Consider the following 15,634-nt stretch of genomic DNA (forward strand, 5'->3'; position numbering starts at 1 on the left):
CAAAGAGAATCTAACCACTTGAGAGCCGATAGGCTTATTTCTTCTAAGAACGCGACTCACAACAGCGGGTCGGGGAGTGAAGAAAAATGCGCGCTTGTGATTGGCTAATGCAACAATGTCAGTACAAATATTTCTGCAAAGTGCCGTTCAATAATTTTTTTCCAAATTAATCGATATCGATAAATCGACTTTATGATTCTTTTAATTCGACTATACAAAAATAGTCGTAGAAATACCCTATTTAAATGAAAGGTAATGATGGTAAAATAAAATAATGTATAAATGTGATTTTGTTAAAAACTTCATATAATCTATAATTGCCATGTGCAAAATGTACTAGAACGGCCCTTATTATTGAGGTTGTGAAATAGATATGCAACTTGATGTGGTTGTAGGTGGTGGTAGGTAATGTGCACAGTAGGTATGTAAAGTAGTACCATTAGGATAAAAAATGATACACCAAACAAAAATAAAATGTTTAATCAACTTTATCCAACCGTATTTTTTTTAATTTTAAAGACACAAACAAACACAAACCTTCAAAACTTTCAAAGCCAAAGAGATTTAATTAAGAGTTCTTAAAAAAACACTCACAATTCTGACGCTCTCAAAATGATATTATAGTAAAGGTGGTGGTAACGAAAAACTAGAATTTAAATATTAATGAACAAACCGAAATAAGTTATTACTGATTTTTAAAATGAATAAGTTTAGTGTAAGTTTTGCGTATAAAAGCTTTAGGGTCCTGATTGTGCTTAGTTAAAAATGACAATCGAGCGTCTACGTACTTTTGGATTATGCATTTTGTTAAATCAATCAAGTGATTAGAGCTTTCTACTTCAAATTGATGAAATAATATTTCCGGGAATAATTTTTTCCCGATGAACGATTTCATAACTAATCGGATGAAGTAATCTGTATTACATTTTGAGGGCAGTACTTTGGATCCGTTTTCTTTGATCGCCCTCTTTATGTACATTTCACAACGGCGACAAATTTCTATAACGGTGGTGGAACCATAAAGTAACTTGTTCTTATTTAGATCTTTTTGGTACTGTAAGGAGTTAACATTTTCTAAGCCAATCAAAGCTCCAATACACGTTTGACATTTTAATTTCTTTATCAATGCATGGACGGTGTAGCCGGCCATGTATTCAAGAACCCTTTCACCAAATTCTGAAACGTGTGTAGATCTTCAAGTTCAGGAAAATCTACATTTTCGCTTTCAATTGACTTTTCATGTGTGTCTGTAAGGTCTCTGTATCGTGTTGTGACATTGATACGATCCACTGTGATGTACATTGCAAAATAGACATTTGATGTAAAAGCAGAGCAATTTCCACTGCCGCTATTTCTTATTTGTCATAGGTGAGAAGCTTTTATAAATACTCTCGAACTGTCGAGCGCTGGGATTATTGTTTGAACCCCCATGACATCTTACACTTCCAAAAAAATGCTCCAAATGATCCTGGCTGATTTTGTGGAGTGGTAAGTATTTTAATGCGTAGTTTGGATTTACAACGAGGTCCTGGATAAGGTATATCGCACTTTCGATACATACACAAAATCCTAGAAATCCAGTATATCTTGGTGATTTTATGAGTAGAACAGTTTGATCAGTATTTTTATTTTTATCTGAGTAGACAAGTTTAATAAAGTATCTTTGAAGCCCTAAGTTTTACTAGCACATTGGTTGCATTTTCAACATTTACCGCCCTTTTCAGGCCGTAACCGTGGTATGCGAGTCTAGGATATCAAATAGGTCATTTATCAAGTCCAAAAAACGTGCTGTCGGGTGTAACCTGCTCAAATTCCCGTAAATTGAGTTTCCTTGCAAAACATGAGTGAATCTGACACACTCTTGCTAAAAATTTGGGTAGCCAAGCTCACTTTCATTATTTTACTTTTAAAAATATGTGAGCTGCTCTGATGCGATTAGCAAGATGAAAATTTTCTGCTTCTTGCAAATTATGTAAATTTACAAGTGTTGCCAGGAAATGGTCTCACCATGTTTGTCTTGAAAATTTTTATAGCACTCGAACGCATTTCTTATTAGCTTTTATCATGTGCGCCGGATCTAGAAATACTGCAATTTTATCATCATTGCTGGGGTTTTTAAAGGTAGTATTGAAATTACTACCTTCAAAAGAACAGCCTAACTTTTTGGCCATCGTCAAATTCGCTGGACAACCGTCAAATGTGACAGCTTTAATTCCAACACCAGCTTCTTCTACTAAATGAATGGCTTCCGTTAAAAGAGCCACTTTCTGCTCAGAGTTAACGCCATTTATTAAAAAAATATCCAATTGGAATTTTCCAGGAAGCGTTGATCGGTACCAACAAAAATACTAGTGCTTCCTTGGCTTCATCTTGGCAATCTGTTTCCAAGCTGGTACCGAAACTAACGTGGCCATAATACCTCCGGCCTTGGGGGTGATATTCGACTCCGCTTCTTATAGCCATTTCATCAAATATAATAGTAGCGTAAATTTTTTGTTTTGATTCTGTCGCTTTGATTTTAATGGCATCAATCGCCTCTTTCGTAAACCCTGGTTTACCATCAACCGACTGATACCACTTTCTGAGCGTGCTCGTGGCTGGTAAACATGTACTAAATGTTTTTCTTACAAAATTATATGCCTTTGGCGAATAGAAATGCAGTGTCAAAGCGAACGCTCGTAATTCTGGAGAGTATTTTAGTTTTGGCATATGTCCTGTTTTAGATTTAAGTATTTGACGTTTAACTAGTTCTCGATTTTGTACACCTATGCAGGATAAAATATTTTCATTTTCTTCGGTTATATAAGATTTTTGAGACAATGTATTTAAAATTTCTTTTAGATTCGCATTTTTTTTACCAACACTCTATTTTTGTCTTGAAGCCTCTTTACATGTTTTTTCTTGTTATTTAGAGAATATATTAGATGGTCTATTTGTCGTTTCATTTTGCGTTTTCGTGGACTGAGCTCACCAATTTCTGGGTCTACTATTACTTTGGTATTCATTGTTGAACTCTGAAAATATAATAATATATAAATATAATAAATATCGGGTACAACAACCGCAGTTACATTAAATTTAATCCACTGACCTATCATAAAAAAAATCAACTTACTTGGCCGGTATTGTGATGCGAAGGCCCAGGTACGTTAGTATTAGACTCAGTCAAACTATAAGGTGAAGCCTGTAATAAAATAATGTTTTATATTTATGTTTTGACTTTTCTTAGCATTTTATCAATAAAACAAATCGTACCAAAATTGGTAGAAACATTGTTGGTATTGCTGAACTAAATAAACGGCGACGTTGTTTTAAATACTCAAAACAATCAGGTGTGAAGTGCCTTGAACAGACAGCACTGTATTTCGTTGGGAACCAATTTTCCCTATTAATTTTATTCATCCACTTTTCTTTTAGTTCCGGAATCTTCGGAAACCTAAAATGAAAACATGTACTTAATTAATTGAGCAAAATAGTAATGAAATTCTTCATATAATTTTTCTTAAATTTTATTTTGTGATTATCGATATTTGTTTGAATTGACTTCAGCTAAAAGTAACAGCACTATTTTTTTACGATAAACCTACAAATTGGAAGAAAGAGATACCCGCATTAGAATTGACTAATGAAAGAAAGAGACTTTTCCAAAAGACATAAACGCGCGTTTCTGCACCTTTGCATCTGTCACCCGCCATCCATTTTATCTTGACACATACAGATCTCGTATAACCTACAAAAATAAATAAAATAATCGTTCTGCTTACTTACCGGTGAAAAGTTATACCATCCTTTTTGTAACTCGATGTCTTGGAATGTTTCCCACACCACTTCACCGCACAAGAAGGCATTTTAATGCGTTTTAATTGCAAAATAATTTTAACAATTTACGATAATTTAGCGTGCGCACAGGTCTAACACTTGGACACAAACTAAAATGGTCACTCATACAGATAGCTTATATAGGCGACAAAATACTAATAGTTTTCGAACGTCAAAGCACTGGATGCGCCGTCAAGAGGTTTTATAGTCTTTGCTCGGCGTACGCGCATTCTACTATTGCGATTAGACGCTAATGAGTCACGCCGGATTTACATATGGTCAGCGGAAAATCAATGAAGGCCAGTTGAGGTCGTTCCTTCCATGGAACTCCAAAGTCAATTAAGACAGACCTGTGAATGGTTAGTAATCCTAAGAATTAGTTTCTGTTCGGAATCGTACTCAACTTGCTAAAGCTTGGTCATATGCGTTCATAATAATGTTTTTCTTCATTTTATTGACAGACGGTAAATGTCAGCGTAACTTATCAGTGTAGGTGCTAATGGACACAGACAAGCCCTTTGTCTGCACCATTTAATATCCGAGCCGATTTGTGTCCACCCTTTGGAATTTTAAGTGGTCTTTACTCGTAAAATTAACCGGTCCTTAATGGACCTTTTGAATGGACGGAAAAGAATTTTTAAATAAGTATAAACCATCGGCCAATTTTATGATGGCAGGCGTAGGTTCCTCAAATCTTCACTCATTTGGAATATTCGCTCCGGTTTTGGCTCAATTGATACGGTTTCAATTTCTTGTAATGAGTTCTTACACTCATACTTTCACTTATTAGTAACGCACGAGTATCGGCGCCATTCTTGTGAGAATATTGAAGTCAATATATTTGATCGTAACTGTTGTTTGCTATTTCATAAAATCGAATGGTTCAATTCGATTTGCAAAAATCTTAAAGTTAAACTAAACATAATTGCTGACACATTGCTGGAACGTTATTTAACCGAACTATTATTATGATAGGTTAGTATGAATTGGTTTTGCAAGCGAGCAACGTGTAGAGGCATATTGTAGATGGAAGAACGACACGTAATGAAAAAATATACCGACAGCTAAAAATCTTAAAGGATGTGTAGATATTGTCCTGACAACCACATAACAGATTTAAGATCTTCTCGTCAAACAAGGAGTTGTTAATACGTTGAAAGGTATTCGTGAGAACTGGAAACAAAGCTCTGTTCGTCGACATTTCTAAACACAGTCGTGAAACTGTCAAATCGTCACTTGGTTAATGGGGCTCTGTCATCGAGTCGACCCCTTTAAACTGTCGTTTCCTCACTTCGAAATGTAATTTCGTTTATTTTAAGAAGGATACGGGTGAGAGCTTCGTCTATATTTAGGTTGGATAAAAAATGTGATTATGGTGATTATTCGTAGTTTGAGGCGACAGATGTGTATCAGTGTAAATGACATCATAGATAGATTAACCATAAGTCAACGCTAAGTAGTTTAACTGCCGGCAGGATCAGAATCAAATGCTATTATATATTACATAAATATTGTTATTTTTGTTCGTATAAAATCAAACGCGATATAAAAAAACTGAAGCCCTTTTACCCTTGCCTCTCAAAGACAAAAAGTTCTCAAGTGGCATACATGCAACTGTCAGCATCACTGACAGTCGTATTGTTTACTCAAATCGAGGATACACGACTGACACGCATCGTGTGAAACCGATGGCACCACTCAAGACGTATCATGTCGTCGTGTAAAAAACTCACTTAAAACATTGGGGCGTAGGCGTAAAGTGACAGATGTGCTCAAGGGGTCGTGGAATGACCGTCGTTTAGTTTAACTGCTGGCTTCCGCCAAACGGTGTTAGGTGACACATAGTCCGCGTTGCCCTTGCACTTGTTACACGCGCACGGTAATCATCTATGCACACCTTCGAATGACGTTAATCGTGATTCATGTAATTGTCTGTATGAATTTTAAATTAAACCACACGCTAATTTGTTTATCACTTGTTTTTTACCTGAATAGACTAGAGACTATGTTTACTTTGGCATGCTGTGTAGCCTGAACGGCTAATTTAAATGTCAATGAAAAAGGTTACAGTTGATACCTAAATCATGTAATTATTTTTTTATTGGGCGTTTCTATTTGTATATAGGATTTTGATTGTTTGAAAGTAAATTGATGACCTGATCTTTTGTAAATAAAGTTGCAGTACCTAGTTAGTATGTTAATAGTAGATATCATTACAATTAAGTTCAGTACAATGGTATGCTAAACTACTTGTCCAAACTCAGTAAATAATATTTTCAAATTACTTTATTAATTTCGTAACATCTACGTCTCACATCTAGATAGGTATCGATCGAAATGCGTCTTAGTTTTAAGGAATTTGGACTATGAACTGTTTTGGGAGTGAGCGAGGTGTATCAGATACTGTTTATTATTTCCGACTCCCGTAGTGCACTTAGTTTCAATATAGCAAATATTTATAATTCCGTCATCGCCCGTATTCGCTGCAAGAAGCTTGTAAATATGTACGTTCGTACTACCGATACATCAGAAGGCATTTTTTTGAAGTCCGGGAAGCGAAGTGAATAACAGATGTTTCCTTTTCATGTATGTTGCTGTTTATACACCATTTTTATTTATAATCTATAATGTTAATGAATATGATCCTCTATTCCCGAAAATGAACGGAAATTTACTACTGATTTGAATATTTCTCTCCCTCGTCACCCTCTTAGAAAATTGATGAGTGTTTCAATAAGATATCTATAAATAAGTTGTTTAAGATAAGCCTGGAATTTGTTTTTGTCATCCGCTTAGTTTCCAAGAAATATTTTATTTTCGTTTTGCAGTCTAGAGATTTTGAAAGAAACAATAGTATTTCGGATAATTATTAGCATCGGTGTACATTTACTATCACTTTTATACTATATAGTTTTTCAACGATTATAATTTAGCCTACATGCTACGTCGTAGTCATCCTCGTATTATGATATATGAGTTTATCGCAAATCCCGCGGAAGCGCAGCAGTTGATCTGTGGCGTGTCGCGGCATTTGTATCTCCTCCCGTATCCTGCGGACGGAAGCGCGCGGATGTTGCGTCACCGCCCGGAAATAGACGCCCTCTGTGTCACCGCTCGCGTCACGCCACTGTCCACGACTACTCCGCTATCTACACATGATGTGTGAACTCTGACTTCACGGCGGCGACGCTCAGTCACCACCACTCTCAAAGTTACATGAACCCGATAAACACACAAACCTTAACATGTAGGGCTACGTGCTTATCTGCTAATGTCTTTAACCAAAAAACTTCTAACAAATGGTTCCTAACAAAAAAGTAATGACAGCGATCGATCTTGCCTCTGCCTGTAGAGCTCGGTAATTATTTCCAAACGGAAACAGTTTCGAGATAATACTGCGATTTATCCTGTCCTACGTGTATCCGCCTGCGTATTTGCTCCACGACGCGCCCTTTCCTTTCCGTGCAGATATCTCGTTGTTTTCTTGGACAGGACGTCGGTGCGGTACAAAATAAAGTCAAGATTCGATGTTCGACACTAACATAGCACTAAGTTCCAATATTTATGACTGCATCGAACACTTAATCAGCGACAGGAAGATGTTAACCGTCCGCTCGTATATTATGCCAATCAAAATATGGTAATAGCCGGCCAGGGGCTGCTGAATTTACTTGCGGAATCAATTTGCCCCCGTGAAATTTATGGCCGTGTTTCCCCAATTAACTGGCAATTCGGTGGCTTCGATTATTTCGCATAAAATGTGCGGGCGACTCCCGCATCCGGTGATTACGTCGGGCGCATAATTTGTGATGCGCTTGTGTAGTCGAACTGAGCGGAGCCGGCCTACGCCTGCTTGATTTTTGTTAGATAAAAAGCAAAGGGTTCTCTCTGAGGTCTGTAACTTCGATGTACTCGCCTTACTTGTTGTCTGTTTTTATTGTCGACTCTTTTGCACCTGCGCACGTTTTGTGTTTCATGCTGGTACCCGCCGGCCAAGACCTCTAAATGAGATTTTGCCAGCGTCAGTTTTGCTTTTGTTTTCACTAACATCGACCTGATGATTTTTGTTTTATTTTTACGCCCGTATGCAAATTAGCTTCATTGAATATGCATCTGATTGGAAACGTTCATATTAAGTTTTATGTAGGTAACTAAGATAACATGGCTGAGAAGTGTTTCATATTAATATCATAAAAAAGGTTTGTGATTCCTTCCGTCTTTTTGTATTTTTTTTTGTCTTTAGGTCCCTATTACTTTTTTGCTTTTTTAAACGTATGATTATAAACAAAAAGTTGTTTTTCGTTGCAGAGTCGGCGGGCAACGTCGGCGTCGTCGGGCGCGTGCCGGCTACCGGATGCGCCAGCGGCGACATAATGTGGCTTCTTGATGAGCCTAATCAACCTTATGAAGGTAATTATTATATTTATATCTAATTATTGGAAATCATGCTAGTATTAATTCTGAATTTAAGCTTCCAAGAGAATCTTCTTTTAAATACTATTTAGTGCCTGTTAATTAAGTGCTTTGACCATTTTAATTGGGTGTTTCAGACTGTGAACAACTGCTATGTTTTCGTTACTACAATGGCGAAGGCGAGGAGTGCGCAGCGGAGTCATCCGCTCTTCCCGCGCGGTTCAAGGTGGATCTCAAGAAACTGCCTCTCCGACTCAGAGAGGGAATGTCCAGGAAACGAAGCGGCGACCAGGTGTCGCCGTTTTCCTACAACAACGAGAGCTTCGAAATGAACTCGGAGAATCCGCCCCGCGTCGAGTTTGTGCCCGGCACCAGTCACGAAATCAAACATCTCAGCGATAACGTCAACAAATGCTCAATTAGTGCTTTAGAAAGTAACGGGAACAATCTCGAACAAACAAAATGTGATCCTAGTAAATCTCTAGTTAGTAATTTAAGCCAAGAATCTCAAAATGTAAATAGTGAATCTCGAAGTGCAACAGACTGCCGACCGACGTCATCAGGAGTCAAGAAGAAGTGCCCCCCGCCGGTAGACACGGGCGGCGGGCAAGCCCTTAATGGCGTCAAGAAAAAATCTATAGTTAATAGCGGCTTTGACTCGCCCACTTCTCCAGGCACAGAGTATTATAAAATATGGTCACCAAAGAATCCTTGCAAAATAATGAAGTTCGTTTACGACGTAGAGAGTGCGACTGTGCCCAGTGAGGCTGAAAAATCTCCAGTACCACCCTTACCGCCGAGACAATCGCATAAACCGCTCGAGAGAATGCACGCATTATCCCCGCCACAGGTACCACGACATAGAAAGCCAAAAAAATTAACAAAGCCAGAAGACGCGTTCAACTTTGAATTGATAGACACCGATGAACAATTCTTTACGGACAATAACATAACCAACTCATCCACCCTACAAGGAGAGCTTAACGATTTTAAACCAGGCGAATTTTACTCGGGCAATCAAATAGCAACTTCATCAACGGCCAGTTTTTGGAGAGGTGGACAAAATGTTGCGCCTTTAGCGACACCAGAAACTGATGGCAGCTTGTGTGAATCAACTATTTCATCAATGAAATTATCTAGGTTAAATGAAGAGAAGAGATCAAAAGATGTACCTGATGGCGCGCCTAGCGTTAGTAGGAGTAAGATACTGTTTATAAAAGATATAGGTCCTGATAATTACATAACGACGACGTTCGCGCGGAGAGACAAGCCCAGTCCTCCTAAAGACGTGGTCGATGCTGTTAGCCAAACGCCAAACCAAGCCAAGTCTGAAGAGAAAGCTCAACACACATTCATAAATGATATTAGTAATCATTCTGAGTTTGAAGATGATAACAGAAATCAAATTGAAGAAAAAGAAATAACAGTATTAAAAGGGCACAAGCCCCTTACGAGGCAAAACTCAGGACGTGCAACACCTACAATGATGACGGCGTTTTTAAACTCATCTCAGTTGGAGCCATTTATGTCAAGAGAAACTGACAGTTCAAATGGTCAAAGTTCTTGTAATTCATCACATTCTACATCACCTGTCGATGAATCACATAAAATGATGCCTAGTGTGGGTACTATGATGATGAGCCGGAAACATTCTTGCGACTCGTCAACGCCAAAACATTCTAGCTTACCTAGGCACTTGCTAAAGAATCTTGGATGCGAGGGCACGCCTAAGCATTCGCCTCAGAAGTCGAACAGCGTGGAGAGTCCGGTGCGGCCGCACCCGCGCGTGCTGACCCGCGTGGCGGCGCTGGCGGGCGGCGCGGGCCCGCAGTGCCCGCCCACGCCCACGCACCACGCGCGCCGCCCGCGCCCTGCGCCGCCGCCCGACCTGCACCCGCCGCCCGTGCAGGACGCGGACGACAGGCTACACTCGGAGAACTTCGAAATGGTCGAGTTTACAAATGAACTAAGAACTTCAGAAATCAGATCGCCAAACATGGAATTTGTAAACAGCAATCACTTTACGATAGTACACGCAGGACCTCCTGAGGACGTAGTGTTGAGGAGGCCGAGACCAGTGGAAGATATTGATGATAACGACAACGCAGTTGCGTCACCGACGCCACTGCGGCATATGGCGGGAATAAGATTACCATCAATACCAGAGAGAGCTTCAAGACAAATGGCTTTAACGGGAGATTTTCCGGCCAATATGATCGGAGGGATTATTGAATGCGAAGAACCGTTACCTGCAGGTGTGTATACCTTCTCTAAGATTTGAAAAACTAAACTAACAAATTCATATTTTTGTCAACCCATGTGTTTTATGTTTCAGGTTGGGAGGCTCGCATGGACAGCCACGGGCGCGTGTTCTACATCGACCACATCAACCGTAGCACGACGTGGCAGCGGCCCGGCCTCAACGGCGCCGCGCCGCGCTCGCCTGCGCCTGAAGTGCAGCGGCGGCAACTCGACCGCCGGTATGTACCATGCATTAAATGTAGTCCCTCTCATGTGTAGGTACATGCTGAGTAGCTCAATGTGTACTCATGGATAGATACCCCAGTTTTACAGCTTAGGTGTACAAATGACGTACATTACACCAGACCTAGTATTGGGTCTAGTTTACTACACCCTACCATATCATACTTTAGTTTTAAGAACCATTATGAATCGTCCAAATACTTGCAAGGCCTTAGACTTTTGGGGGAAAAATTGCTATCTTTTCGTTATTCAAGTGAACTTATGTCTGACGGTCTACTTGTTCTCCCTGCAGCTACCAGTCCATCCGTCGCACGATGACGCGCACGCAGCTGGCGGGCGCGGAGGCGGGCGCGTGCGCGGCGTCGTGCTCGCGCGCGCCCGACCCCGCCCCCCACGCGCCGCACCCCGCCGCCTTCTTCCTGGCCAGGCCCGACTTCTACTCCATCCTGCACATGAACCAGGTCAGTACACGGCAGCATATGGGGAGGCCTATGTCCAGCAGTAGAAAGTCCCATAAAAAAGCTTTAAAGAATCTCAAAGCACAACTAGAGCTTTCGTTATTCGTAACAATTAGCAGAACGTTTATCGTCACAGAAATCACCACGCTTTGACCTCGGAATGGTTAAATTTAATGGATATGAATGAATGAATACATTTAAAAAACTATCACAGTGTTTCCTCTATTGCAGGAAGCGTCCGCCTTATACAACGGGAACTCCACACTGAAGCACATGATCTCCAAGATACGCCGCGACACGACGTCGTTCGAGCGGTACCAGCACAACCGGGACCTGGTCGCACTCGTCAACATGTTCAGCGAGCCTAACCGGGACCTGCCGCTAGGATGGGACACCAAGCTCGACAGGAATGGCAAGGTAAGACAGGTTTAGGATGCCATAGATTACTAAAATTCATCCAAAGCAGATTTGAGGGAGAAAACGAACTCTCTTATCTCTACAGTTGATATGGAGTGGAGTGTCTACTCTACTCAAGAAAAACATTAAATATATTTTACAGGTCTTAATATGGATACCTTCTTGACATAATGTTTTCAGTTAGGATTGTTGATTGGATTGGGTGCGGAAAGCAGATGATCGGGTGTTCTGACGCAAACTTGCGAAAGGCCTTTGCTCGAAATTGGACAACAAAAACTATATAGTATACGTATATTTCGTTTTTTTTTAAGGACGTCTCAGTGTATTAAATGACTATGTGTTATCGTCCGATACATGTACCTTTGTCGTACCCCTCGCAAAATGAAATTGACATGGAATCTCCTTAGTGTTGAGTATGACAATATGTATGACGGCAGCGTTTCTTCGTGGACCACGTGATGCGTCGCACCACGTTCATCGACCCGCGAGTCCCGCGCGCGACGCCCGCCCCCTGCGCGGCGGCGCTGGGCGGCGGCGTCTACTCCCCGCTCCTGCCGCAGCGGCGCCGCCCGCTCGCCGACGTGCCGGTCCGATACCCATACCTACTATAGCTACAGGCACGGATCTTGAGCGCTCGGCGGACGAGTAGAGATCGCTTTGCGCATCCTACACTCATGACAAAATAAAACGCCAATCTTGGGCCGTCTTGAGGTGCATGCACGTGCAGCAAACAACGAATTTCAACCAATCACTCATGACGGCTATGACGCGATGCGCTGCGGGCCAATCACTGCACTTTATCCACTTCATACCGCAAAAGGGATTCAAAAAATCACTTCTGCGCACGTGAAGGTCAGCCCTCAAAATCCGTGCCGGTACCTATAACTTACAACGCGCCTTCCATCATCGTCATTCTGTTTTTTAGACGCATTTTGTGTTTTGTTTTGCTTTGTCATTGCACTGTTTTTTTTGTTGCAAAATGTATTGGAATTTATTTCACTTTTACATGTCAATTTGTGTTTTTTGAGGTTAAGGCCCTGATTTGGCAGTCCTTAAAATTCCTTGAGATTTTTTCGTAGCTCCAGGGTTAAACAAATAAATTGAAAAAAAAAGAATAATTTTCATTAAGTAAAGCAAGCCAGAGAGTTTGCAATTATTAACTTTCCTGGAAACACTTAAAAAATATGTTTTAGTAATATTTTTATACATACATAGCTCACATTCAAATGCAAATCTATTTTCACCGTAATTGTAGTCTGTTTTTCGGTTGTTTTGTTCACTGATTGTTAATTCATGAACCGTACCTATCCATTATTATTTTCTTCTTTAGTGGCGATTTTTTTGTTTTCATTGTTGTGTATGTATTGCCAGCATTTTCATTGTTTTGTTCATAGCATGGTTTTACTATTGTGTTGTCCTAGCATGTTTGGTGCACTCAAATGTGTTCGTTGGCCTGTTTGTTTGTGTTGTCCGAGCTTGTTTTGTTTTCGTTTTGGTTTTATTTATTTTTCTTTTTGCCTGGATTGTATTTGTGATTTTTGTTTTTTATTTTGTTGTCAATGTTAATGGTCAAAATGAACTTAACAGGAAACATGACTAAAGTATGTTGATTGTTTATGCAGGCACCTACTCCACCTCCTCGGCCACCGCTATCAGCTGCAGATGCGCAGGCGCAGAACATGCACCACGAAATTCCCGTTGCGTATAATGATAAGGTAAAATTACGCTTGCAGTTTTGTTAAATTTTGCAAAATAAAAGCAACATTGCTTTCTCGTAATCCCAATCAACCGCTTTAAAAATTATTAGGTCCATTCCGTGCATGTTATAAAGTTCTTTTTCGTAAGGAATTGTTAGTTTAGGGTGAAATCTGTGCCTAGTAATGGCCTGTATCTTGCTAATGATGATGACAATTATTAAAACTATTTTTTTTTGTTTTTTTGCCGTTTGATTGCATAGAGCATTTATGAAATGGCGAGCGGTGAGCGTGCGAAGTTTTGTCCAATTTTCTTGTTCAAAAAATACTCCTTTATGAATAACCAAAAGCTATCTTCAACAATCAAACATAAATTTTCAACAGTATATCTGTCTCGCAGGTAGTGGCGTTCCTCCGGCAGCCCAACATAATGTCGATCCTGCGCGAGCGCTGCGGCTGCGGCGGCGCGCTGCGCGAGAAGGTGAACAGCGTGCGCGTGGAGGGGCCGCCCGCGCTCGCCAGGTACCAGAACGACGTGCAGCTCACCTGCCTGCTCAGGTACACACGCTAAGACGACACACTTACAGGCTTTGCACGTGGAACTACATGAATCAAGGCACCTAGCAACTGTTTTAAAGTTTCGACTACGTTTGCGGTTGCTGTAATTTCATGGCAATTTGCAGCAACTTTGTGGGAGGGAAAAGGGGAGGGTGTGGTGTAGGTAGTTGTCTGTCGCTTTGTGATTGATAGTAGATTAAACCAGCAACTTTGAGTATCGGTAATTATTAACTAACTTTACCGTCATCGATTACAGCAATTGGAAACCGTTGACAATTATTTGAATCTAAATTTCGATTTGCAATTTCTCGCTATCCGGTGTGATAGTTGTCAGTTGCTAGTTGCTGGAATGCTTGTTCCATTTACAAAGCGCCTTAGTTATTCGTAAGTTACGAATTTATTAATTTATATCTATACCTACATTCCACTTGAAAATGACAAAAGAGGCGTGTTATGTTTAATAGTATTTTAACCGATTACAAGTGTTTACCTTACATAAGTTACATATAACTCGGAATATTGGTACTTACCTTTAACCTTTCAATTCAAATCCAATAAGAAACTGCGACAGGCAACTAAATAAACAACGAAAGAAGAACACTTTTTGTTTAAACGTTTAACAAACAACAAAAACCTAAGAGAAATTTCTGACGGTAAAAAAATATCCCTTCACGAATTTTTAGTTTACCAATATTTCCAACAGATGGCGTTAGTGGTCTTAGAACTAAAACTGTCTTTGTTTAAATCCCTCATTCTGATTATAAAAAATATTGTTATGAATATAATACCATATACGATATAAGGTTCTAAATAACACAGATTACAATATTATACAGGCCGGGTAATAAAACTACCTAAAAAGGGTACTAGTCCGTAATTAAATCAACGATATTAGCCCGTAATCATAACGTCTAACTCGAGATAATACTAGGTCGATACTAGGTAAATAACAGTGAATTAAGTCTTTATATGCTAATTGCGATGTATTAACTTAAATATTAGTGCAAGGTGAATAGTTATTAAGTAGGGGCTGAGGTTAGCGCGGAGCGTAGAGAGCGTAGATTAATTTATAGAAAAGTAAACCAACCAGTAGTTAACCATTCACAGATTTTCCCCCAAAACGTTAAAAGTATAGAATTCATCATTGCACTGGACGATGTAGGAGCTTTAAGTTAGCCTGTATTAATATTCTAGCATCTGTACACTCGCACTACTTACTATTCCAAGAAAAAGAAAAAAATGTACGAAACGTGTTTAATACACGTTAGCTTAGCTTTAGTATTGATTTAAAATCATTTTATAAATAAACATCACAATCATACAATTATATTACAAAAAAAAAAACTTATTATTTCACTGTATATGTTTGACTATAGGTCTTATTAACAAATGCTCCAATTCCCTAGCATAAAACTTGTCCCAAATGACCAAAAAATAGCCACTGTAGTTCTAAACACGATAGTTATACGCGTTACTCACTAATACATTTGTAATACCATGTAATTCGCGCTGTTCGTTACCGGCCAGTAGGCGGCTAGGTGCCACTCAGTCTGTTTGCCAATGCATACATTCATACATGCTATTCATCTGACTGTATAACCATAATTAGGTGTGTCAACAGTTAGTTTGGTCCAATTCTCTTGTTAGAATTGGGAAATTCATTTGACTCTCACGTCTCTAACTTTTATGGTACTTTTTAGAGTTTTCGATAGTTTGAATGATTTCATTATCTTGTTCCAAACGCATTTGGGAAAATTCGTAATACCTTATTTGAATAATTCATCATGTTTT

The 15,634-nt window shown here is 39.6% G+C and overlaps 3 protein-coding genes across 3 annotated transcripts in view; 2 read left to right on the forward strand and 1 right to left on the reverse strand.

The window, feature by feature from the left end:
* Nucleotides 1-8,462, forward strand: part of LOC113508779 — a 50,674-nt gene extending 42,212 nt beyond the window's left edge. The window contains exons 10-11 of the mRNA XM_026891878.1: nt 8,128-8,229; nt 8,370-8,462. Coding sequence (XP_026747679.1) covers nt 8,128-8,193 — 66 coding nt within the window. The 3' untranslated portion in view covers nt 8,194-8,229; nt 8,370-8,462. The remainder of the gene's footprint in view (nt 1-8,127; nt 8,230-8,369) is intronic.
* On the reverse strand, nt 2,356-4,307 carry LOC113508777 (THAP domain-containing protein 3-like). The gene is made up of 4 exons (XM_026891876.1): nt 3,769-4,307; nt 3,256-3,436; nt 3,116-3,184; nt 2,356-3,014 (listed from the first exon to the last, which is right to left on the reverse strand). Exons 1-4 carry the CDS (start codon nt 3,846-3,848, stop codon nt 2,838-2,840), a joined length of 507 nt encoding a protein of 168 aa, XP_026747677.1. The 5' UTR covers nt 3,849-4,307; the 3' UTR covers nt 2,356-2,837.
* The window catches only part of LOC113492385, a 47,743-nt gene continuing 40,301 nt past the window's right edge, over nt 8,193-15,634 (forward strand). The window contains exons 1-8 of the mRNA XM_026869867.1: nt 8,193-8,229; nt 8,370-10,487; nt 10,568-10,712; nt 11,009-11,177; nt 11,406-11,591; nt 12,029-12,178; nt 13,214-13,306; nt 13,686-13,843. Coding sequence (XP_026725668.1) covers nt 8,193-8,229; nt 8,370-10,487; nt 10,568-10,712; nt 11,009-11,177; nt 11,406-11,591; nt 12,029-12,178; nt 13,214-13,306; nt 13,686-13,843 — 3,056 coding nt within the window. The remainder of the gene's footprint in view (nt 8,230-8,369; nt 10,488-10,567; nt 10,713-11,008; nt 11,178-11,405; nt 11,592-12,028; nt 12,179-13,213; nt 13,307-13,685; nt 13,844-15,634) is intronic.

This window comes from Trichoplusia ni, chromosome 3 (genome assembly GCF_003590095.1).
Source record: "Trichoplusia ni isolate ovarian cell line Hi5 chromosome 3, tn1, whole genome shotgun sequence".
Lineage (NCBI taxonomy): Eukaryota > Metazoa > Arthropoda > Insecta > Lepidoptera > Noctuidae > Trichoplusia > Trichoplusia ni.

What these genes read in the sequence shown, in the direction of transcription:
- LOC113508777 (XM_026891876.1), bottom strand. Translation starts at nt 3,848, where the DNA reads ATGCCTTCTTGTGCGGTGAAGTGGTGTGGGAAACATTCCAAGACATCG. An exon ending in GATGGTATAACTTTTCACCG is followed by an intron (nt 3,437 to 3,768) that starts GTAAGTAAGCAG and finishes TTTTCATTTTAG; the next exon opens with GTTTCCGAAGATTCCGGAAC. An exon ending in CAATGTTTCTACCAATTTTG is followed by an intron (nt 3,185 to 3,255) that starts GTACGATTTGTT and finishes ATTTTATTACAG; the next exon opens with GCTTCACCTTATAGTTTGAC.